This window comes from Thermobia domestica, chromosome 11 (genome assembly GCF_964235325.1).
Source record: "Thermobia domestica chromosome 11, izTheDome1.hap1.1, whole genome shotgun sequence".
Taxonomy (NCBI): Eukaryota; Metazoa; Arthropoda; class Insecta; order Zygentoma; family Lepismatidae; genus Thermobia; species Thermobia domestica.
In genome coordinates, this window is record NC_137464.1 from 76,200,255 (window position 1) to 76,227,348 (window position 27,094).

Here is a 27,094-nt window from a genome sequence, read left to right on the forward strand (position 1 = left end):
TTGGTCTGCCAAGCCGAAATCACCACTTCTAAACCGTGCAAACCACTTCTGACACGTTCGCTCAGCTAGAGCATGGTCACCATACACTTCCACCAAAATACGATGACTTTCAGTCGCACTTTTCTGCATGTTAAAGTAATGCAGCAGGACACCCCGCAAAAACACTATCAGGCACAAATTGCGCCATGTTCACTTAACTACAAACTGGTGTTGTTGACGCTTTAATCCACTGCCCTATACTACGAACGATACGCGATGACAGGGGTTTGCAACACATGTGTGGATACACGGAACTGTGGGACGCTCCGTTCGTTGCGCCATCTCTTGTTCACCCGCACGAATTAATTCCTAGACCAAATATTATTTAGAATGCTGGGGTGATGTTTTATTTAACTGCCAATACAAGTTTTTTACACAAACATTACAATACTGGCAGAGTAGCTTCCTGCAATGTTTAAGTTGTCTTAAAATCGAATCTTTCATTCTTACGGGGGAGAGGGGAAAATAAAGTTAGTCATGAATGTTATTATTAGCAAATTTCGAATTACGAAGTCGAACAAACGGAACATTATAAATTAATTTGGTACTAACATAGAATGTTCCAAGGGAGAAATGATTCATTTATTTCGCGCAATATGTTGTTGATTATTAGAGCTTCTTGAAGTTATCAAACTACTAGATTCTTCCTTCCTAGAAGAGTCCTTGATCATTACACGAAATACAAGAAGAAATTGTATGAGTGACAAATCTCTTATATCGAATATGAAATGAAAGTTCACCACTGAATATGAAAGTTCACCATTTATAAGGAAACCTGTTAGTCTTCACTTACAAAAATTAATGAAAGCATTGATGCTACTTAAGTTTATATTTGCTATTACTAATATTATTCGTGCACTAATAATATAGTTTCTTTGGGCATTCTATGAGTACCAAATCTGGTTTAAATTAACTCTTACATTGAAGGTGAATTTTAAGAGATCCTTTTAGTTGCCTTCTTCACCGTTGGTGAAAGTTACTTTTCAAAGTCGAATTATTGAAAACCAGAAATATTTATGAATATTGTCAGTCATCCGTAGGGACGAGTATATTTAATATCCGCGCATGTAATCGTCTTGAATAGATTCTTCGTTTCTTTTTATAAATTTTTTATTACCAGACAATTTCTAACTAAAACAGTGTTGAAAAAAACACTGCTAAGTTTACAAATACGATAAGGATTTATACTTACGTGTTGCACCTTCTGGGCATAACATAGCCATCTAAACCAGGTTTAATAGGAAGATTTGGAATGACATTCCTGCATGATCGGCACTGCACAGCAATTTTTGTAGCTTTCGATTTTATACCAGAGGTTGTCACTACGATTCCCGGGATCTTCACCAGCCTTGAAACTTGCTCTGACTGAAAAATAAGATTAAAAATTAAAATAAAAAAATGTTATTTCATACCAAGAAACTGGTAAACAAATAATAACTGCTTTACTACATTTTCTTTAGAGGAAGATAATCATTTCGAATAATGCAATCTAGTGTATATGAAAAGAAATGGAAGTGAACTTGTTCGTGATCACATCACGGGAAAACGACTGAACCTTTGAAATGAATTTTCGAACATTGCCCACTACTTAGCTTTTTATAAAATTCCACTTTTAAAAGGAATTTTATAGGAGAGCGAAAGGTACCAATTTCTATATTATAACTTCCCACTTTGTATAAATAAAATGTTGACACTAAGGGAAAGATAAATTGTTTAAAATGAAATGAAATCTTTGAGTTTTACGTCCCACGGTTTTGCCGGTTAGGCTAAAGGAGACGGTGATTATGAGAGATGAGTGAAATGGTGGAATGAAGAAAGTGGGAGGAAACGGGAGAACCCCGAGAAAACCCACGAGCACGGTGTTTGTCCACCACAAAGTTCACTTGGCGGGGTTGTTTAAAATTAAAATCTGAACATAGTTAACAGATTAGAAGTTGGGTTGATATTACTATCATCTTTATCAACATTATACTTTGATTAAAATGAGTTTCGTAAGGGAAAAAGGTAAATTTTTCGTGAAGAATAACAGTTATGCAGTTTTAAATCGCACTTGGGTCAATCTGGGTTATGATAATTTTATTTCCATTCAAATACATATCCAAAGGGAGGGGGAAGGGAAACGAAATATTCAAGTATTTTCCATAATCCTATTTTCCCCGTCAGAAGAACAGGAATTTCAGTTACTTCAGAATAATCACAAATAGAGCGAATGAAATAAGAAATCATGACTGAATGATCAACGCTCAGCCAAAATACTAAGGAAGAATTTTTGAAAATTCGATGAGCAAGGAAGGGAAATAGGGATGGCAATTATCATATTAGAATGTCAATCTCTCAGGATCTCTGAGGATTAGAGACATGAAATTTAGTATATAGATTTCTCATTTAATATAATTACATGTTTTTCGAGTTCTTTGATATTTTGTCCAGAGGAGGAAAGCAGTAGAGAGGAAAAAGGAGTGCGGTTTACAATTATTGTAAGATACCTGAGAACGCATCCAGGATATCTGAGAATGCATTAACGTTAGAGACACGAAATTTGGTATTTGGATTTTTAAATAAAATAATTAAGTGAATTTCAGTGTTTTTTGATATTTGACCTAGAAGAAAAGAAAAGGGGTGGAAATTGCAATTATTAAAATAAGATGCCCGTGTCTCGGAACCTCTTGAGGTTAGGGACATTATTCGATATTTGAACTGCTCATTTAAAATAATTAGACAAATTCTACGTTAAAGAAAAACACAAAATATTGCCTACAGTAACACGTACGGGCATTTGTTAGTTACCAATAAAAATTAGTACAACCCTTCTTGCATTTCTACGATAGATCACGAAATTTAAAGAATTAACAATTAATTTTATTAATATTTCATTTATAAATTTAGTGCTCTTAGTTGTGAAGATAAACGTAACCTAACCTTGTGTGTGTGAAATTTGAATGATAAACGTAACAGAAACAATGACTAACGACACCGAGTTTTTCGCACTAAGAATTTGAAAATTTCGCGTTTTGTCGCATTTTCCAAATGTAGTTTCGTATTTTGTAGCTCTTGTGGAAAAGATATTCCCTGACATTTTTAAAATTTCTCCTTTTATTCATATATATCACTACAGAAATAAACTATTAATTACCTGAAAACAAAATATACTTAATATTTCACTTGATATTGTAAACTTCATTTATAGATTTTTTTTTTATATAGCAAACTGAAGGAATATCAGTAACTAGACTTACTATCAGTAGGAAACTTTTGCTGTCTTCTGAAAACATAGACAAATGTTACATTTAAGCATTAAACATACGCATGTTACATGCTTCCACATTTTCTTCCTTCATTGTTCGATGTTTTGTCACTTATCACCAATCCATGTCATTAGCTAGCTAATTAAAACGGCTCCTAACCATCCAGCTGCGATGGTGATAGCTAACGCGGAACATGTTCTTTATAGTCGTGGCCGAATCATCGTTCATGCCACGTTCTACCGTTCCGTCAGCGGAAAAATGGCGCAGTTTTTAAATCAATGAAAACTTATTTTTAAAATTTCGCGTATTGTTAGAAATTTCGACCAAAACTGCCAATTTCGCGTTTTATCGCGCAACGGAAACCAATGAAAATACATATAGAATATCATAAAACGTCAAGAAACTGGAAATAACTGAACTCTGACGCATTTCGTTTTATCGCGCATTGTGAAAAACTTGTGCCTCCAACTATGACCTCTTCTTTGCTTCAGATTGAATTCTTCACTAATAAATTAAATAAATTACAATCTTCGTTAGAACTCACAGTAAGGATGAATTAGGAAACTTGAGGTACTACAATATTCCATGGATAAGAACGGTGCATGCTTCAACCGGGTTATGAATATATTTCCCAAATTAATATCCTTCAGTTTCAATTATTCTGAACTAATAAATTAGTACTTACTATTCTGTATTCTTAACGAAGTAATATCCAATATTTCAGAAAGTGTATCGAGTTCCCATCCCATCATAGAGGATAATATTCAGCTATAAGGTCTTAATGTTTGAAGCTTTGTCTTCAGTTGATATCGTCAATTTACTTAACAAGCATATATAATTTTTAATCAGGTAACTTCTTTATATAGCTTATTTTATTTTTGAGTACTACCTTGTGTATACATTCAGTTTTTTATGAATTAAGCTTAGTAAATATACTTAGCAAAATACACTAGTACAAGTGTAATATTACAAAACATTATTTTTCTTCCTTTTGCAAGCAAATGGAAGTATTTGTGTCCATTTCTTCACAAATTCTTCGGGCTTTTATCTCATGCACTATGGAATCCAAACTAGTACAATGTTGCCATATTTTATATCCATGCATATCTATGATTATTAACTCCTTGCTACTTGTATACAGAAAATCAGGTGTAACGCAGAAATTTGTAATTTAATAAACCATCGTTTTTTTAAAACTATTTCTAACAATAAATTAATGTGAAACCAAAATTCAGCTATTTAACATCTGTTATTGTAATACGAGATGTTATTTTCCATTTCCTATCCAGATTCATCTTTTAGGAGCTGAATTTTGGAATTTTCGTCCTAACGAAAAATGCTTCAAAACATTCCTTTCAGTGAGTGTTTTAGCCATTTGTAAAGCCCCGAAAACCGGTACTGTATGTTTAGTTTCCTGAAGATGCTCGGATAACTCAGAGGACTCGCTCAAGGCCTTGGTCCTCTCAGGACTCCGTCAAATGTTCTTGTAAACTGGTATTAATATTCCTTTTAGTAGCCCGTCGCTCTGGCTATTGGGTATAGCAAACATTGGTTTAAACAATAAATTCAATGACTTCGAAATTTATGAACAAGATTCAAGTTTGTCTATTGAGTAACTACTTTAAGACTGACGGAAAATGCGCTAGGCAGAAAAAAAGAGAACCACAGAGAACTCACTCCGCTTCTAGCTAACAGTTACGAATAACTTTGAATCTTATATTTTGGAGAAGCCGTAACTAAAGTACATTAATTTTGCCGATAACACAGTAATCATTTATAAAACAGAAGAGCAATTATAATAGCTAGTTAGTCAATCAGAACTTACAAATTCCAAAATCAAAATTTACGTAAGAAAAAGCAAAATATCGCCACTAATTCCCTTGATTTAATTTTTTATAGAAGTGACAATTGAAAAACGAAAATGAAATGAAATCTGAGTTTTACAACCCACGGTTATGCCGGTTAGGCTAAAGGAGACGGTGATGATGAGTAATAAATGAAATGGTGGAATGAAGGTGGGAGGAAACGGGAGAACCCCGATAAAACCCACGCACACTGTTTGTCCACCACAAAGTTCACTTGGCGGGGACTGGGATCGAACCCGGGACCCCAAGCACCAGAGGTGAACGCTCTACCACTGAGCCACCGCGGCCTCGAAGTGACAATTGATTCCGGTCTAAAATCTATAGCAAACTACTGCTACCACCTGCTACGTCATAAAAAATATCTGAACAACCATAAATGGTGAATATCTGGATAAACATGTTTATTAGAGCATATAGTTTGGTACGTTATCAAAAACAGGGCAAATATTGTCAATAGGCGGGAAAAGAGAATAGCAAATGATAAAAGAACAAATTGATTTCCTTTCCGTTACTCTCCACTTTATCGTACAGACTCCAAAAAATAGCCTTAGAACATCATTCAAAAATCATCTTGAAATCACGAACTCTTAGTCAATATAAAAGCTATTTCGTGGAGAAAGGCTCTTTAAGCGAAAAATATGAGATATCTTGTCCCTGCTTAGATACTTATATAGATATGACAACGAATATAAACATCAGATTAAAATAACACTTGAGGGAGTCCCAAGAGAATAAAGAGGCTATCTCTGGGTTATGCGAGCATCTCCAAAGAACTGAACATACAAGGTTTTTACGACACACTAAAACCGCACTGAAAAGACGGCTTTCGAAGCGTTTATCATTAGGACGAAAAGCCCAAAATTTAAACACCAAAACAGGGAATCTGGATAGGAGAGGGATGCCCTTCTCAATTACATTACCTTACAAATTTCTTGGTTACGCCGAAATTCTTAGAGTATTGTACCTCAAGTTTCCTAACCCATTCTTATCGTGAGTTTTAATGAAGACTAGAATAAGTAATGAGAATTTATTAGTGAAGGATTAAATATAAAAGAAAGGTAATCTACGTAAATTAACACTGGAAGACATTATGTAAACACTTACCTTCAGTTCTCTTAAACATGATGAATTGGCATCTGATTGCAGCAAAATTTGAATATCTTCAACGTTTTCCTCGCCTTCCGGACGAGGGGCGGTAACTTCATCGGCAACTTCTTTGGCCGCATCTTCGAACTAAAAGAAAAACATTCCCTATACTTGAGTTTCACTACGATAACATCAAATGTTAAAATATGACCTTAAAGTGGTCTGTTGGAACAAAAACGAACATACGGACATAAGTATTGCTATTATCCGAGTAATGTGGTTCTATCCTGATGTTCTTGTTTCCGAATCGGGAACATGAATTCGATTATCTTCTTACTTTAGTGATTTGCAATACTGAAGACTGGCATGCAACTTGGTTACCCTTAGAAATTATCAGTACATATAATAGAAAAATGAATGACCTGACCACAGTCAATATACAGATCACTAACTACTGGTCCAAGCTGCAGAAAGACATTTAAAATTATTTAAAAATGGTTATTTTATTAATTATGAACGTCTAGATCTTGTCACTAATCTGAATCATACTGAATGTATCTCTGCTATTTGCATCAGAATCCTTTAACTGATCATTAATAAGTTTCTACTCTTTTGTAATTATAAATTTTGTCCAAGTGATGAACATATTACAAGTTCCTTCAGTTTGTTAAGCAGGTATTGCTGAATAGAGCAATTCTGCAACAAATTTTTTTGGACTTTCTGAAATATCACTCGTTGTGGGAATATCTTTTCAGTTTATTTATTTATTTACTTCTTTATATATATATATATATATATATATATATATATATATATATATATATATATATATATATATATATATATATATATATATATATATATATATATTCATTCATTCTTGATTTATTCACCTCAGTGCTTTCACGAAGGATTTACTTATACCGCAATGTATTTACTCAAATTCTACTTCCATATATTCTACGAGAGATGAACTGTGTGACGCTAACGTAAAGTTGAGGAAACTGATATGGTAATAGTCGAATATACCTACGTTTGTATCTTGTACGCCAACGTGCATCAACGAAGTTCAAATGAGCGTTCAGTTAAACGCGTTCAAAATTAAACTTTCTGACTTAAGTGTAGTCTCAGAAATTTTATTGCACTATTGAAAATCTAAATTCAGTACGAGATTCATCTGGTTCAAATGAACGAAGATCATTTTATAAAAAACGTTGGATTGGAAGTTTATTGAAAATATTTGAAAGATATATCCCAATTCCCTTCCCGTCCTTAGAACGCATATTTAATCACAGCAAAATGAAAAACTCAGCTCTAACCACATGCTATGTTAGAAAACCATTCTACATGACGAAGGAAGTTATTCTTTGGGAATATTTTAAAATTTAAACCCCTTTCTAAATTAGGATGGCCATTTCAACCAAAGTCAACTGATAGAAACTCAGATCGACCTAACAGTAAGTGTTCTTCAAAAATTAATCTTAAGCGGTTCAAACGTTTCATCGCTTTGACTATTTTATGAAAATAAAATGAAAAATTGATACAGAAACTAACCACTTTAGTAGTGGAATTTCTGTAAACACTTAAAAACGTGTCAACTTATATTTACTAAAAAGTTTATATAGGGACATTACATGTGAAATCAACCAATGAAAGGCAAAATCTGACCTGACGATCTTAGATTTTTGTAAAAATTGGTGCACAGCTTTATTACAGTGGGAGATGAAAAAATCCCAAATATTACCTCTCTCCTCCTGGAAGTGTCCCCATACAAGGTATTCAAAAATGCCAAAAAACTGCATTCTTTCAGTTACAGTAATTATCAAAAATTGTCATAAAATGGTTAATATGTGCACTAGAGACGTGAAACAAACACCATTGGAAAGCTTAAAAGATTGCCCTACAAGTTGTACTATATTGAAAAAACCTGTAAAATAAAAAATAGCACTTCAAAAATTCAAATTAAGATTTGAATTTGGCATAGAAATGTCCATCTGAATTTGTTCAAAATTATTCAGATTGTAGTCTCATATCTGTACTAAAACACCACAAAGTTGCATTTTGGGCACTCAATGGGATCCGATTCAAAATTCAACATAAACCAAGCATTGCACGATATTGACCATATGAATATTTGGGTTCAGATCGATAACCATTTGCCTGGAGCTATTTACCTGCAGCATCAAAGGAATTTATACTCAATTTCATTTGTTTCTTGATGTATTCATTTGAATTTACACAATTATCCAACTTTTGAGTTATTTCGAGAGGTATTACGTTTCAAAAAAGTACTTAATACAGGTCATTATTCTTGTTAGTGAGTGTGGAGGTTTCTAAATTTATGTTGGTTACATTGATACATGTTATTTTCATTCCTTTGTTTCAGGATTGCTATTACAGAACATATTATGAAAGGGAGGAATATATTTTCCTCCCTTCCACAATATTTGTATCAAATGTGTTATGAAACAGTGATACTGCTCACAATCACTTCACACACTTTCAGCACAAACAATTAGTCAATAAATTCTTTTTCCTATTTCAATTATCCAATTCCACATATCTGTGGGCGTAAAATATACTATGTATCATTATTCCTATTGTGTGTTAAATTTGTAGTAGATACACTACATCACAGATGACCTACGACATACTCAATAAAACTCAACAGAGAATAAGACTTACCACGGGAAGATGTTCAGTTGGTTGTTTTATAAGCTTGTCCGCAAGATCTTCATCAAAACTCGAGAGATCTTGCAAATTCACTTCCAACCAGTACTGCTGTAGGTTATACTGCCTTTTCAGTGCATCTCTGAAATAGGGAAGTAACAACATATATAGATTATACCTTCATTAAGTGACTCCCAAACTCGCAGCTCAATGTCTATTTTTTTTTTTTTTTTTTAAATTATGTAGTGAATAAGTTTCACATAGTTTAACTAAGGGCTTATCCCACTCGTATCCATTTTCTTCATGTTTCAGGAAGTTGAAGCCATTTTTTTTTAAATCTGTGATTTGAATTTCTTTGTCGTGGGATATAACAAATATTGTCTAATTTGTTATCTAAAATTTGTAGAATCATATACTGTTACCAGGATTGTTGGAATTTTCCCGTCGAAAAATCTCATTTTGGGAGGAGGGATAAAACACACACACAAATTTTATATATATATATATAAACTAACTTCTAAAAATATACAGTACAACCTCGTTTATCTGGATCAGATTTATAGAAATTTCAGAGAACAGCTGTAGACACATGCAGATGTTGCACACCAGCTAACAAACATGGCGTACTTGGAACGTTAGCCCGACATCACACTAACTGAACTATTAATAACAAAGCGTTACGTGACCGTGTTTTATTCAAACACCACACGTTTTTGAAACAAAAGACAGTGGATCAATTCTTTGTTAAGAAATGGTGTGAAAAGTTATAGTAATAAACGGTAGGTCTGCTTATTTAAGGATTTGTTTTGCTTATTACCCATATTACCCGATTATAGATTTTCCGGATTGCCACTGGTCCCTGTCAGTACGGATAAACGAGGTTATACTGTATTTAAAAAGTTGGGAATGAAATTATAACTTTAATGTGGTTATACAGTGTGTCTAGTAAAATTCCAAAATGAAATTTCGTGACCTTTTCTTTACCAAATCATGAAATTTCGTAACATTCTCAAGAGCAAATTTAGGTGTGAATTAGGCCGAATTCTCATACATGCAATAGAAGCGTGCTTTGCTTGCGATTTGGTAGCGTTTAAAGCCGACCATAGACAATTTTGGTGGTCAATTCTGGCGTTTTGTATAACAAATTTTCTAGTGTGTACTTATATTTGTACAGACAAAAAATCGTGACCCAAAAACTAAATTTCGTGACTTTTTCCCGACTTTCATGACCGCTATTTGATTTCGTGACTTTGTCGGGCCTTTCGTGACCAATAGACACCCTGTTATAATTACTTTCTTCAATCGTGTTTCTTAGTACATGTTTAGTTTTGGAACTGCTTAAAACACGTATTTATCAAGACATCTTCACCGGAGCAGAATACCATTGAAGAATGGGCTAGAGTGCAGTTTATGCCGAACAAGTGATTTTGTCACTGAAAGTGGCATTAGAGGAACAGAACCACTGTAACCGAAACAGGTACGGAATCGGTGTTTTTCTTTCTCCTGATGAGAATGTTGTTTTGCTGTTTTAGCGGTTGATGGCACTGATGTCTCCTGTGCTGTGGTTGGCCGGTTGGTTGTGTTGAAGTAGATGATTACTTGTTACGTATTCCCGACGGAACATGTTCTATGTTCAAATGTACACTCATGTCCAAAATTATTGTCGCATGTCTATAAATATGTTGTTGTAGGAATATAATTTGATAAGGAATTCGCCCGGTATTTTTGATGTTAATTTCATATAAATGGCAAAGACATGTATGTGGCAAATTTCATGTCAAAAGAACAATAAAACAAAAATAAAACTTTCTTGTCCATTTAGCAACATTTTGTTTTACTCATTCTAATTTTCGTATTTATAATTCTTTTCCTATGAAATTTACCACAGATATACATTTCTGAATTATACACATAGTATCAATATTAAAAGTACCCTGGAAAATCATTATGAAATTATACTCTTACAAGAAGACAGTTATAGATATGCGACAATCATTTTGGACATGAGTGTACGTTGAACATGTGTTGCATCGGTCAAGTGAGTTTCGGTGTTCGGATATTAATTTATTTTTTTGTTCAAATGTTTGTGATAATGAAGTGAATTCCTATCGTTTCACGATATTGTGTGGACCGATTAATACTGAGAACTGTAGTAACAGTTTAGGTGGACAAGAGTTTGTTCGCAAGACGCAAATTTAATGTCGGTCGAACGTGCCGCAGTCAGAAGTGGATAGTCGGTGGTACGCAGTCTATCGAGAATACGTGGTTGAATTTAAAGAGGAATTTAACTTATCGTCGTGATAATTTGATGCTTCATTTCGCTTATTTAAGAAAGAGAAAGTTTGATGCTGGTTGTTCCATTGTCTTGGTGAGATATAATTTATTTTCCTTCGTCATGCTGCATTGATTAATAATTAATGTTTTTTTCTTCTTCTTACGTTAGCTTTATAGTAGTGGTTTGATTACACTAGTTAACAAAGGTTTTGTTACATAAAAGGAAATACCTGTTCTTAAAGGAACTTTTTGCGCTGAATTCGAATATGCACTCGGTTTTTCTCCATCACGTACGATTTTCCCGTAACAGAGGGATTTTCGGGAAAATCCCTCAAAAATTTCCCTTTTCGTTTATTTTACACCCCAAGATCTTGTCCCCTTGCATATACTAACATAGAAATTATACCTAAGTATACTTTGATTCATATTTAACAAACCCTCCAAGTTTCGTAATAATCGCTTTATTCTTTCTAGAGAAATAAATATGTTTGTATGTATACTGTGTGTACTGTTTATTGCACCTTATAGTAATGCTTTCAGATCTCTTAAGTTGAGGTAAAACGTTTTGCTTTATTACCACAAACACATATATAAAATATAATACAATATAATTTACAAGTGTGACAATTTACAATAAACAATAATACAAATGTACCAAAAGGTCATGAAAAGACAATCAAAACTATCACAATATATGAAACTTCCATTGTTACAAAAACGTACACTACTTCCTTCTTTTGTAAGAAATGTTGCATTCTCTAACAAGACCCCAACAATAGTCCCCCATCATTGAAGGATCCCATCGTCCCTTGTACCTTTTCTCCATTGCCATTATATCTTGGTGGAATCTTTCCCCCTGTTCGTCGCTGAGAGCACCTAGGTTAGCAGGAAAGAAGCTGAGGTGGGAGTGCAAAAAGTGGATTTTTAAAGACATCCTACAACCCAACTCTTTGTATTTCTGTATCATGTCTTGTACGATTTCTGTGTAACTCTCAGCTTTGTTATTGCCCAGAAAGTTGCGCACAACACACTTAAATGCTGTCCAGGCAGCTAGCTCAGCACTGTTTAACTTGCTGTCAAAGCTATCATCAAGCATTAATTTCCTAATTTGGGAACCAATAAACACTCCCGCTAAAATCTTAGCATCACTCAGGTTAGGGAACTTATCTCGCAAATACTTGAAACCTTCACCAGATGTGTCCATGGCTTTGACAAAGTTTTTCATAAGTCCTAACTTGATATGAAGTGGCGGTAGTAATATCTTATTAGGATCTACCAAAGGAGCGTATTTGACGTTGCATTCTCCAGGTACGTAATTCACTCTAGGTTCTCATTCCTTCACTTCATAATGTTTGTCATCAGCTCGGCTATCCCATAAACATAAAAAACATTGGTACTTCGTGTAACCGCACTGCAGTCCTAATAAAATACCAACTACCTTGAGATCACAACATATTTGCCAACAATGGTCCTTGTAATTTATAAGATTTAGCAAAGTTGACATGGTGTCATAGGATTCCTTAATCTTCACTGAGTGCGCAAGTGGTATAGAAGGTTTTTTATTTCCATTATGTAAAAGGACAGCTTTAAGGCTGACCTTTGACGCGTCGATAAATAACCTCCATTCTTCTGGAACGTAAGGAATTCCTAGCTCCGCCATCAACCCATTTATATCCGTACATACGCACACATTATCTTGCATTGAGAAATAGCTTGAAAATTGAACATGCCTTTTCCTGTACACTGATATGTTCGTTTCTGCATCCAATAAGTTCCACTGCTGGAGCCTTGATCCCAGAAGTTCCGCCTCTTGTTTTGTCAGGTGCAAATCACGGACTAGGTCATTAAGTTCACATTGCCGGATGAAATGTGGCTCGCGAACACAGTCAGGGATGAACGTTGGATCCTTGGATGTACATGTTGATGTCGATGGTTCATCAAGGTCTTGATCATCATCGGAGTCTTTTGGCCATATCTCTTCCCAGTTGGTAGGGGGCTCGGGAAGTGGAAGTTCTTTTGCATTCTATTACATTTGATAACAAATATTAATAACCATTTCATGAACAAAACGAAAAAACTTGGAGAATTGTATACATATGTATTAAGATATACATATACTGTACGTTTAAAAAAAAATATACGTTGGAAGTACATTCTATTTTTATACACGTTTCTAATTTACAGAGAGCAATACAAGTGTGTTGTTGACTATTGTAAATATTCATTTTTATGTCTGTGTTTGTAGTAATAAAGCAAATCGTTTTTACCCCAACTCAGGAGATCTGAAAGCATTACTATCAGGTGCAATAAACAGTGCACACAGTATACATACAAATATATTTATTTCTCTAGAAAGAACAAAGCGATTTTTACGAAACTTTTAGGGTTTATTAAATATAAATCAAGGTATACTTAGGTATAATTTCTATGTTACTATATGTAAGGGGACAGGAGCTAGGGGAATAAAATATCTGAAAAAGGGAAATTTTTGAGGGAATTTCCCGAAAATCCCTCTGTTACGGGAAAACTGTACGTGATGGAGAGAAACCGAATTCAGCGCAAAAAGTTCCTTTAAGATCAGGTGATTTTTCTCATGTAACAAACAAAAAGTTTAAATTTGTTAACTAGTGTTATTTGTCGTTTTGGATGTTTTTATGGTACTTGTGCGAGGGGGGGTTTGGGGCGGTAGCCCCCCATTTTAATCTCATAACTGATAGTCGCCGTTTCAACTGAATTGATTTCTTGGAAGACTTTAGCGTCAGTTCTCAAGGATATTGTCCGTGTACATAGCAATTGAAGAGTAAATTCTTGGTGAGTGTGGTAGATTATTTGGTTAGCAATCGTAATCTATCATCATTGTTATGATATACGTATCTTAGTTTGCTGGTGCGAAGTTAGATTACGATCACTTATTAGATGGTCTGCAAAACATGTCCAGAACTTACTTTTCAATTGCTACGATTTATGGGATTATTTTTGGGAACTGACCTCTGAACTGTTCCGAGGAATCGGTACCAATGAACGTTCGGCATAAAGTGCACTCTTACCGAAAAATGTTTCGAAATCATCAACCTTCAAACTTGGTACATAACATCATTAGAAATAATTAGACCCATACTCCAGCGTTTTTGAGAATTCCCGTTTAAAGGTGGCACTTTCTATTTTTCTTCACATTAAGAGCGATGTGTTGTTTGCCTGCGTCACGACGAAACGGTTCAATAGTTTGAAATAAATCTTGTGTTGAAACAGAAAATATATTGTTTTCTTTGAGTTTGTTTAAAAATGTATATCACTATTCTAAGAGCACCCTCTCCCTTTTATTTTGAACACCCACCCCCCAAGTAAAAATTTCTGGCGAACTTAGTGAAAACTTATGGCAAAAACAGGTTATCTTTTGCAGTTAATATTATCACACTTTCATTTATAGGCGTACACTGAGGCGGCTCAAATATTTTGCCGAATCTCATGCACTTTTTTTTTTTTTTTTTTTTGTTCGTTTGTTATTTTTTTAAAGTTTAGTTCAGTCTCTCACGATTATGCACCAAGGTTAAGGGAGACAGTGATAATGAGACGGATGATAATAGTGGCATGACGAAACTGAGAAGAAACAACAGAATATTGAAAAGTTCATCCACAGGTGGGCATTTATTCCGAAGTTGGGCGTCCGCTTTCGCGACGTTTTTTCGCTGTTATCTCCTTTCCACATTTTCTACAATTTGTTATTAGGTTCATTAATACATGCTCTTCACAAACTTTTAAAAGATTTTGCTCGTTATCAACGTATTGCTCCACAAATGTTAAAACTGTTAGTTCATTGCCCTTGTACATTCGCCATGTTGACAACATAAATGTTCGTTTCTTTCCCACAATGCAACTGTTCGGTTACCTTGCGCCAAGTAGTTCCTTCGCTCGCCGTATAGTCCCATGCTTATAACCGCTTATATATAACAAATAAACAGATTTTTCGAGACTCTCATATATTATCAAGCACACAAACGATCAAATTATCCACATCTTTCCTGTAAATTTTAAAAATTTTGCTGGAAACGGACGCCCAACTTTGGAATTTAACCCTGTTTGTACACCACGAAACTATGAGAAGTGGACCGTCATTACGGATTGAGTATAGCCCGCTCCCCCCAGTGATTTTTAACGAATCATAGTGATTCTAACGATTCATATTAGTTCATAATGAACCGGAATCTTGTGGTAAGGAAGCTTTAGTATAAGTAGTAGTAGTAGTAATAGTAGTGACTCTTACAGTTCCGGTGACAAAGAACTGGGGTGAGCGAGCTATACACAAGCCGCCATTACTATGAAACCATGACAAGTGCTATTAAAACACGTAGCATTGCCAGAATCCATTTTTTGGTAACTCTTTACTTTGGGCAAGGCAGTGATATTCTGTCACTGTTAGTATTATTCACAGGTGTCAGTGGTTCCTTCAGGTGTCACTGGTTCCTTTCAGTTGCTAGATGTTTATTTGTTTATAAATGTGTTGCTAGGTGACTGCTGTAGTTGTGTATTTAATATGGCAAGTTGTATGGCGACTGTTGATCAATTACGAGTTGCTCTTACTGAGCCTTTTACTGAATTTAATGCACGTCATCTGAATTCATCATTTTTGAATAAGTATGTCATTAATTCCGATGTGAATTGTTATCGTTTTTCAGCTCTGTGTGGTTTGCTTGACTTTGAAAAGAGATGCCAAAATTGTTCTCGGCTTGTGACTTTATACCCAAGGTTTCGTGAGAGTAGTCGTTTGATTGTGTATGTGGTTTGCTATAATAGAAAGTGCTTGCAGTACATGAAGTTTATTTCTATTCGTAAGGGTACCTTTTTAGGTAAAGTTAATTTAAGTATTGGTCAAGTACTGTTATTGTCATATTTCTTTGTTTCTGGTGTAACCAATTATGAATTTTTGATTAATGAATGTTCGTTTTTTCGAACTTTAAGTAGTACTAGTGTGTGCGATTGGTTATCGTTTTGTCGTGAAGTTTGTTTAGAAATTCTGGTGAAAGAATCTAGTGTGTTGATTGGAGGACCCAATCTTCACGTTGAAATTGATGAATCCTTATTTGGTAGGCGTAAATTTAATATTGGACGTGTGCGACGTAAACAGATTTGGATTGTTGGTGGCATATGCAGGGAAACTGGAGACATTTTTTTCAGTGAATGTGTTGATAATTCACGCTCCGCAGAAAGTTTGTTCAATATTATTGTTTCGCATGTGCATCCACAGTCGATCGTGTTAACTGATTGCTGGAAAGGTTATAATGCATTGGAGAAAGAAAGATGGCACCATTTAACTGTTAATCATTCTTTGAATTTTGTTGACCCTTCCACTGGTGCACATACTCAAAATATAGAAAATTTATGGTCTCATTTGAAGCGGAATTTGGTGTTTACTCATAGATCTGAGAATTTGATTTTGCATTTTGCTTTGTATTTGTGGAAACGGAAATTTGCTGCAGATATTTCTCTTGGTGAACGTTACTTCCTTTTCTTACGTCATGCTGGTATGTTGTATCATTAGAGGTGAGTTTTATTTTTATTTATATTTTTCAATTTGAAGAAATGCAATGCTTTCTCATTTCGGTTAGTGCAGTTTAGATTCCTTTTTGTGTATTTTTAATTCGTAATGATGTTCGGGAAAGTTCTGGAATATTGGTCTCTCATGTAGGTTAGTAGCTAGGTTCTGTCTTTTCTTCACCAGCCAAGGCAGTGACAGTAACAGATTCATCTGAACCGGTTCCCTCAGTTACAGTTACAGTTCTGAAAAAGGAATCAATTCATGAGAACAGTGACCAATGGACAATGCCTCCTAAACAACGGAGAGTGATTTGGTCACTGTTCTGATGAATTGATTCCTTTTTCGGAACTGTAACTGTAACTGCAGGAACCGGTTCAGATAAATCGGTTACTGTCACTGCCTTGCCTAAACTAAAGATTTGCCCATTTTTTTCACTACCCTCGCTGATGCACCCTACTCCCTTCGTGCACACCAGCGCAGATCCACGAACTTCGCCCTGTCCAGATTAGGTTAGAATCGTGCTGATAGCATGCGTACTTTTTACCGGCTACCTAACACAGGTTGGTTTGTTTTCTGCACTATATTTTATCCGACACATTTGGAAGCCACATTAATATGCAAATCGTAAAAGAAGTGTAAATTTTCAACAATCACTTCCGGTGGCTCCCTTGAACTTTATCTATGCCAAGTGAGATATTTGCCCAGCGAAATCCTTTTACGGGACAATAAGGGAATCAGTGAGAGTTATAATCTTTCAACAGTTCTTTCTGGTGGTGCGCCAAAAGTAAACCAGAAGCGGTACCCAAAAAACAACTGAACTACTAGTGGGCCACTAAAACCAAGAAGAGCATCTAAAGATGTCTGGGTACATTAACTTTTATAACATCAATAGGGATACCAGAGATTAGGTTTCTACATATACTAAGTATTGTTAATCCCTTGCTCTTGTGAAGTAACATCCCATAGTTCTTCCGTGACTTCTATAAGATACATTTTGCACATAAAATTTCCATCTTTTCACCAATTAATTCTGTATCCGGTTTAATTATTAGGATATTCTGTAAACATTCCCACGATTATTACACCGAACGTGTTTACTACGAAAGTTATGAATACAAAATTACGTTAACATACAACTATGCAAACTCTGGACTTACCGATACTTGTAATTGAAATTTCCTTCGTGAAATTTTCTAAGGAAATCCTTGAACTTTCTCTTAACTGCGTGTAAATTAATAGAAATATCACTCTGCTGTTCATCAGGAATGAAGTTCTCTGAGAAAAACACACCAGGATCATCAAATCCTTCCATAACGCTAGTAACAAAAGTTTCTTCAGAAATATATCGAAGTCTAACCAGATACTTTGTGTTCGGCTGTGGTGGAAATTGATGTATAAGATTTGGCGGGAAGAAAAGCGCGGACAAACAATACTGGTGAAACATGAACAAATTTATCACTGTTTTAAAGGCAATTTATTTTTTGTTTTATCATTCTGGGCCCACATTCTGTACCTATTTTAGTAAAATTCTGCGTACATCAACCCAACGTAAAATATGTGATAATAATGTTAATAGTTTCGACACTATTATTACTTCGATTAATTCAAACTACATCAAAATTTTGTGTTACATTGACGTAAACCAGCATGGAACGTGTCCATTACTGAATGAAAGAAAATATCGGCAAAGGTGGTTATTAACACTTTTGAGACAAGGTCATTTTTGGCGTTTTCGTAGATTTTTAGTCGATGAATTATAACCCAAACACTATTTACTCGATAGATATGGTTGATACCTTATTTTTTAGAAGAAGGCAATTGCATGACGTAAGTTTGGTATCAATGTTGCCAATGGGCAGTGGCGAAGGGTGGTAAGAGGCCCTCAGTCCCGGCCGCATATTTGCGGATCCCAAACGTTTCAGCATATCCTCTGATCTGATTGGTCGATACAGATGCGATATCACAAGACATGATCTACATATAGCACAAAATAAACGAAAACTGTTGTCGGCTCTGATAGCCGAGTGGTCTAGCGTAACATGCTAGTAACAAAAAGGTTTTTGGCGAGGGTTCGAATCCTGCCTACGGACAGTTTTTTTACTACTTTTGAAAATGTTTATAACACTTCTTTCGTTAAAATAAGATTAAAAATAATATTCAAAAAGTGATTTAACGATCGTTGTTTTAAAATTTTCATTAAACTTCTTTCATTAACATAAGTTTGCCCTTGTACTATATAGATCCACAGCAAATGTAGTAGTAGTAGTAGTACGTTTGCCCTTGTACTATATAGATCCACAGCTAATGTAGTAGTAGTTGTAGTAGTAGTAGTAGGAACGGGTTAAAAGCCCCGCAGGGGTTGTTTGGATTATGTTCTCGACATCAAATTGGCAAGAATGCTGAAACGTTTGGGATCGGCAAAAATGCGTCCCGGCTACTCATTTATTTTCAGAAATTATAATTTATAATTAATTCATTTTCCTTGCACAGAATATATGATAATTAGTTGAAGAAATATTTTATTGTTCGATAAAGATGAAGATGAAACAAATGACTGTAAACATTGCGATAGGAAATCCCTGCTGGAGATTATAACACTTTTACAACAGGACATGCAAAAATTACAAGTTGAAAACGACAAACTTAAAGAACATAGTAGTGCAAGGCCTATTGATAATTATACACAGAATGGATATACGGACGCAAATAATGGGCATGGAAGGTGGGAGACTGCCTCTAAAAAGAACACATGCAAAACCCAGCAATATAATTACACTTCTCCTTTCCCGACTCAAAATAGGTTTAAGTTACTACAAGAAGGAATAGACGTGGATAATATAGTTACAGTTGCGAAACAAAAGGAGGTTAGCAGGGAGCAGGACGGACTTAGAAGAAACAATTATGAAATGTGTAGAGGTGTAGTAAGTAATAACAGTCAAAAGAAACCTAAAATACAACAGTTCGCTGATAGCCAAGGCAGAAATATTGCTACGGAATTGACAAGAAGAGGATTCAATGCTACCGGTGTTGTAAAACCGGGGGCAAACTTTATGGCGGTAACTGCAAATTGCAAGAGAATGTGTTCAAACATGGATGCAAATGATGTCGTGGTCTTGATGGCGGGAACAAATGATGTGGCGAAAAACGAAACGAATGAATTGAGGTTGTCTCTTAAGCGCAGATTGATAGAACTTCGGAATACAAATGGGGTGGTTCTTTCTGTTCCCCATCGTTATGATTTACCAAGTTAGTCATGTGTTAATAATGAGGTTGACAGTGCGAATCAAGAACTCTCCATCCTTTGCAAATACTATACTAAGTGAAGTTTGTAGATATAAGTAAAATTTATAGTCATTTTCATACAACTCATGGTCTGCATTTAAATAGCTTGTGTAAATCCTATGTATGTGATAAAATAGTAGAAATAATCCTAAACCAAGATTTTTGTAAAAGTACATTAGGTAGGGTTATACCGGTACTTCCAAAAAACGGGTAGTAGTAACTGAGGTCGATCGAGCAAGAATGATACACCCTATTGTGAATAGTAAATCTAAGGTGTCCAAGAGTATACTAGGTTTAAGAGATAACTACAGTTATAGTATAGGATATATTAATATGCAAGGTTACCTTTGCCCAAAATTGGTTAATCCCTACCTCTAACTTCTAGTTCGACCTTCAAATCCATTCATTAATTTCACACTTTGATTAGTCGAAAACGTTCATTTGTTGTAAACTGTTTATTTCTAAGGTGTAATCTAATTAAGTGATCACTTTCAAACCTCTGCTTATTCTTTTCAAAAAGTTTGTATGAAAATTTCGAATTATTTTTTGTTCGGAACTTTAAATTTTCAGTTCGAAAATTTTGGTTTGAAATTTTAGGTTCAAAAATTTGATTTGTAAATTTCGTTATAATTTTTTAGTTTGACAAAGGTTGAAACTTTTAATTCGAAAATTTCAGTTCGAATTTTTCGTTTGAAAAATCTTCATTTCACTTTTGTTCGAAAATTTTAGTTTCAACTTTCTAGTTCTAAAAAATTAGTTTCAACTTCTTTTGGTTCGAAAATTTTGATTTCATGTTTCGAAAATTTTTAGTTTACATTTATAGTTTGAAAATTTCAGTGTGAAATTGTTTGATTTGAAAAAAATTGAAATCCAAATTTTTTTATTTCATCTTTTTTGTTCGAAAATTTGTAGTTTTCCAAAATTTGTTTCGAAAACTTTTAATTCTAAAATTTCAGTTTGAATTTTTTTCTTTGATTTGAAATTTCGAATTCGAAAAAAAATTATTTCATTTTTTTTGTTCGAAAATTTTAGCTTCAACTTTTCTAGTTCTAAAATTTGGTTTCAACTTATTTTAATTCGAAAATTGTGATTTGACAATTTCAAGTTATAAAAATTTTAGTTTGACAGGTTGAAACTTTTAATTCGAAAATTTCAGTTCATTTTTTTTATTTTATACTTTTGAGTTATAGAAATTTTAGTTTCAAATTTTCACTTGAACTTTTGTAATAACTATAAAATAGTGAAGACTCAAAATTTAATCGAATAGTTAAAAACCGTTTATTTGTTAATCGAATAGCTAAAAAGCGTTCATTTGTTAATCGAATAGTTAAAAACCGTTTATGTGTTAATCGAATAGTTAAAACCGGATAAGATTTGACAGTTAACCGTGAAACAATTCCCTCTTCGCACTCACTGAAAAATTTTTGCTAAAATATTTTGAGATGATTTTAACTGAACCGTCAGTGTTATTTAAGATATAAATTACACGAACTAACACCAAGACCAAGAAGGTAACCTTAAAGTATCGTGGTTCTCTCTTATCAAAAAGCTTAAGAGGAGTGCATTAAGGTACGCATATCCTCATTATATGTAAATAAGGTGACAGTAAACTCTACTTTGAAGAGCTCACACAACGTCTATGTAGAGCATAAATCGAAAACAGCACAAACATTTGTTAATATCAGTCATATAAGCCATCATCGAGAATCAAACTCATGACCTTCGGAAACCAAATTTAGCCTGTGCATGCCTATAACGTAATAAAGAGAATACATGAGGTTAGAAACCTTCCCAAATTATATCTTTAGCAATTTTAGGTGCTCAAATACCAAAATTAGTTCTGGAGACCATGACTTTGGTTCTGCCAAATTAACCCCACCTATCATGGAATTTTAGTGTTCGTTCATGTACCCATGCCCTATAAAAGCCTATACTCATGACGTCATTATTATTTATTCACGAACGGAAACAAAAGGTAGTAACTAGGTTCAGCTCATCACTTCCCCTTTTACCTTCTCTAGGAATGAATGTATTCTTTCAAAGTAAACCATTACACATATATGTTCATGTTTTGTCATAAGAAATAACTCCTCAGTGTTACCTCGTTACATAAGTATGATTAATCGTTATTACAATGAACCAATCAGTTTTAAGCAAAACGTAAATGTGACGTCACAGACGAAAACTAGAGGTACTAACTAGGTCCAAAATAACATAATCTCATCCCTTTTCTCCTCAAAGAATGAATATATCTTTTTCAAAGTAAACCATTACACACTATTTGACAATTAAACACCGTACTTGTTCAAACAAACAATGCCAACAATACTGTGACAACGAATACGTAAGCATATGTAACACGATATAGTTGACGATTCTTTTTCAACATATGATTATAAGTCAATACACAAAGAAGCTTTTTAAATCTTTCCAACAGTTTTATTTAATCCAAAAACGAATACAATATAAATTATTATTGTTAACCAAGTCTCGGATCGCCCCTCCCCCTCTTTTATGCGTCTCAAATAAATGTATGCTTCCCTGGACACACTTTTTGACAATTGAATATCGTGGTTCGAATCCCATAAGTCCCGTGAATGAAAACCATACCTTAACCAAAAATCAAGTATTCCTCCCAAAGTTTTCGAATTAAGTTGATTTTGAGTTTAACGTCCCGTTCAGCAGCGAAAATAGAACATACTAGTTAACGTGAAATCCGAACCGCATGAGTTCCTTCCGGGAATCGAACCCTGGTCTCCCACGTTAGAGGCGCATACGCTAACCGGTTAGCCACGAAGGAACTCCAAAGTTTTCGAGTTTCATATTAATACTAATTTATACTATTACTGGGTCTACTAATTCATAATGTAATAGGTCATTAAGAAAGAGATCAAACCTTGTTTTGGTAATTTTATACCCATAAAAGGGAACGAAAAAGCCATCATAAGCTCCAAGCTAAAAATTCCAATTCAGTGACGTCAAACGAACATATTAGCTCAAACCAAATACCTCTACTTCATTCATACCAGTAGAGGTGTGGTGGCTCAGTGGTAGAGCATTCACCTCTGCTGTATGTGGTCCCTGGTTCATACCCCGCGAAAATAGCTTTGTGGTGGGCAACATTATACTCAGGATACTCCAATTTTCTCCCACACTTTCATTCATTTCTCATCGTCACCAGCTCCTTTAGCCTAAACGGCATAACCGTGGGACGTAAAACTAAAGATTTTATTTGCACCAGTGTTAGTCCATCTCATCAAAGATATAACAATCTCCAAATTTTATGCCATAAAAGGGAACGAGAAATAAAAGTCATTCATAAACCTGTACTATTTCATAACGTAATGAATCATCAAGACCATATTTTTAGTAATTTTAAAGAATCATCATAACATCTGATCCAAAACTCCCAATTCAATGACGACATAGCGGGGTCAAGGTAACTCTGACTCATTCGCACCAGCGTGCATGGCCCCTGAATAAGCATAAGCAAAATTTCAATAGGTGACGCAATCCCGGGCCAAACATCCCTGATTCATTCATTATGGTCCATGGTGGCCCCAAATTGGATAATCAAGATGTAGATAGGGTCACCCCCTTACTACTCCCGTCCCACATACGATTCCTCATGCTATGCTCGCTCATTCTATTCCTAAAGTCCGTTTCTCATCCCAGCCTAGAATCTTTCATCAGCATTTCCAGGATCTCTTCCGTGAGTGTACTACAGTGGAAGAACGTTCAGTGAATCATCTTCAGGACACCATTGTAGTCGCTGCCCACAAAGCTGTCACTCCTACAAAGCCGCCTACTTCTACAGCTCGCTCTAGTCGCTCACCTCTCAGCAATTCATCATGGTGGGACATAAAATGTCAGCGTAGTTGTAACTGTCGCAAGAGTTGTCAACTGGAGTACCTGCGAAGTAGATCCCGAGAAACTTACCTTAGATATCAGGGAGCCCATGCCAAATTTCGACGAACACCAGCTTCCAAGGAAAAGGCTCACTGAATACAGTTTTGCCTACTCTAACTCTCTCCACCACAGACCGCGGTAGCTCAGTGGTAGAGCGTTCACCTCTGGTGCTTGGGGTCCCGGGTTCGATCCCAGCCCCCGTCAAGTGAACTTTGTGGTGGACAAACACCGTGTCGGTGGGTTTCCTCGGGGTTCTCCCGTTTCCTCCCACTTTCTTCAATCCACCACTTCATTCATTACTCATCATCACCGTTTCCTTTAGCCTAACCGGCATAACCGTGTGACGTAAAACTCAAAGATTTCATTTCATTTCATTTCTCTCCACCACACCTCGACGTTTATGGAACTATATCCGATCCAGACTGCAAGGGTACATTCAGAGGCCTCCACCAACGGTACTTAATGAAAATTGGCTTACTTCGTTTCATGCGATGGTCACTCCGGCAACTCCATTACCGGCTCGGCAAAACCTGCAGCACTGCTTGGTCCCTTCTGAAAAGAATCCTCCTTTACTTCCGATTACAGCCACAGAGCTTCAACGAGTGCTTCAGAGTTCTCTCTCTACCTCACCTGGTGTTGATGGTATTAAGTTTCGCCACCTTCTGGTATCAACTGCTTCCTGCAAGCGGTTTCAACTATGTGCTGCAACTGTACAACAGCGTACTACAAACTTCACACGTACCGCAGTCCTGGAAATACCACCTTGTTGTGCCAGTTCCGAAACCTAATGTACCCTCTGTGGACCCTAGCAGCTACAGACCGATCACACTATTGCCGTGCATCTCTAAAATTTTTGAGAAGATTTTCCTACAACGTCTTATGTGGTGGGCAGAGTATTAGGATATATTTCCCCCAACCCTTGACGGGTTCCGCCGATCTCAAAGCACACACGACGCTCTTACTAGTCTCGTCACCGACATATGGAGTGCTTTTCAACGGAGGGAATATCTGATGGCAGTTTATATTGACCTCGCACGAGCCTACGATAGTGTACCCTTGGATGTACTCGTCCAAGAGTTATATTCACTCAAGATTCCAGCTGGATACCTCCACTTCATCCATAATTGGCTCATACACCGACAAGTCTCAGTGCGTGTTGGTCACTGCTATACAGACCCCAGGATAGTATCCCAAGGATTGCCACAGGGTTCTCCACTTTGCCCGCTTCTTTTTAATCTATTCACCATCTCGCTTCATAGGCAACTTCGAGCGTTAGTCAGAGTAAATCAGTTAGCCGATGATTTCTTGTTATAGGTTCGCACTTCCACAGTGAATCATGATGCCAATAAACTTCGTCAAGCCATAGACAGCCTACAACACTGGTGCAGAGATCATGGCCTTAGTGTAAACTGGCGTAAGAGTCAGTACACCATCTTCACGCGGAAAAGGCGAACAATCGCTCCGCCACTAATACTTCAAGATGCCCAACTCTCACCTGTTTCTCATCTCCATTACCTCGGAGTGACATTGGATTCTCGACTCCTTTGGAAAGCACATCTCGACACACTTAACACCAAAGTGCAACCCGTTCTTAACCTTATCAGCCGACTCAGTACTAAGAGATGGGGATTGGATATCAGATCACAGTTATGTATATTTCGTCAGTGCTTGGAATCAAGGCTTCTATATGGCTGCCCAGCTCTTTCTCCACTACCTCAGCGTCTCAGTAAACTGTGTGTTCGATTACAAGTGCAAGGACTCGGTTCAATACTTCGGCAACCTCGAAACTCACCAAACAGGGCACTCCTGGAAGAAGCAGGTATCATTCCATACAATATCCAAGCTTTTCATGTAGCTAAACTTTTCATCTGAACCGTATGGCAATTACAACATCACACATCATCCCCAAAACACAACTCCTATATGCTACTAACCGAATCAAAACCCTACCCTATCATCGCCAGCTGCCTTGGGCCTATTTTGCGTATGTTCGTGTAAAACAATGGCTGAATTTTATCTACCGCACGCCTAAACTCGCATCCTACCAATCCTCATACACCACGCACATCACTCCTACGGAAATGGAATTTCCATCTCTTTCGCCTCAAAGATGGGGATGAACTGGCCAAATAACGCTCCCAGCTCTCTAACAATGTATTTATGGAAAGACTATATTAACCAACATCATGCAGACGCTTTATTAATTTACACAGATGCTTCTAAACAGGTAAAGGCTGAACAATCGAAGGTGGGCATTGGCGTATTTATACCGCATTACAATTTGCGCTTCCATCAGGCATTGCATGGCCACACATCAATCAACATGGCCTAAGCGTTCGCTATTCGAGCCGCATTAGAACGTGTGTTATGTCTCCAAACACCTGTTAGCTGTATTTGTAGTGATAGTCAGAGTGTTCTTCGTCGTCTTCTTCCTATAGCCCAACCAGCTCATTCCAACTGGATTCTGGTCAATATTCTACAACAGGTATGTCAAATACAAAGCAAAGGACTACAGGTAACTTTCATCCACGTACCTCATAAAATATAAATACTCATAAAATGATACCAGGTAAAGAAGAGGCTGACTAATTATGTAAACAAGTAGCGTTATTAGCGCCTGTAACGTTCATTTATCCCAACTCTTGGAGAACAACAGCAGAGCGAATGGCGAAACTATCATCAGGCTCGAGGTGGACCAGGTAAATATTACTGGCGACTAGAACTTAATCCTACCACGCGTTCTTTTATCTATCACCCTAAATGGACTCAAGCTCATCATGTGTTGTTCACACGACTTCGACTCAACACCGCACAGACTCCGGTGCAAAAATATCGTCAGGGCCTACGGGATAATCCACTATGCTATTGCCAGGAAGATCTAGGTACCTTGAATCATCTAATCCACGCCTGTCCGTACACCCAACACTACTGACCAGTGTTTCTTTCTTCCTTGCACTCTTTACTTGGTTATGGTCTCATGCCGGTGTGCACCATTCTATCCATTAACAATTCCACAGTGATTTATCATCTCCTTCAGCTTCTTCTTCTTGATAAGCTTGATCTGTAATCACTGACAGCAGCCCATACTATCTTTACCTGCGCTACATGACTTCCTAATCTAAGCTAACCTTCTCCGTAATTTAACCTTGCACTTACCTTTCTTACTACACCCTATGTTCAAGGCGTCGCTG

General features: G+C 36.1%; 1 protein-coding gene across 1 annotated transcript in view; it reads right to left on the reverse strand.

Moving 5' to 3' along the window:
• Mcm5 (Minichromosome maintenance 5) overlaps positions 1-18,113 on the reverse strand; it is a 62,650-nt gene extending 44,537 nt beyond the window's left edge. Inside the window, exons 1-4 of the mRNA XM_081730622.1 lie at positions 17,870-18,113; positions 8,921-9,047; positions 6,254-6,382; positions 1,232-1,404 (exon numbers count right to left, since the gene is read on the reverse strand). Of these exons, the coding sequence (XP_081586748.1) occupies positions 1,232-1,404; positions 6,254-6,382; positions 8,921-9,047; positions 17,870-18,024 (584 nt within the window). The 5' untranslated portion in view covers positions 18,025-18,113. The remainder of the gene's footprint in view (positions 1-1,231; positions 1,405-6,253; positions 6,383-8,920; positions 9,048-17,869) is intronic.
• Positions 18,114-27,094: the final 8,981 nt, after the last annotated feature.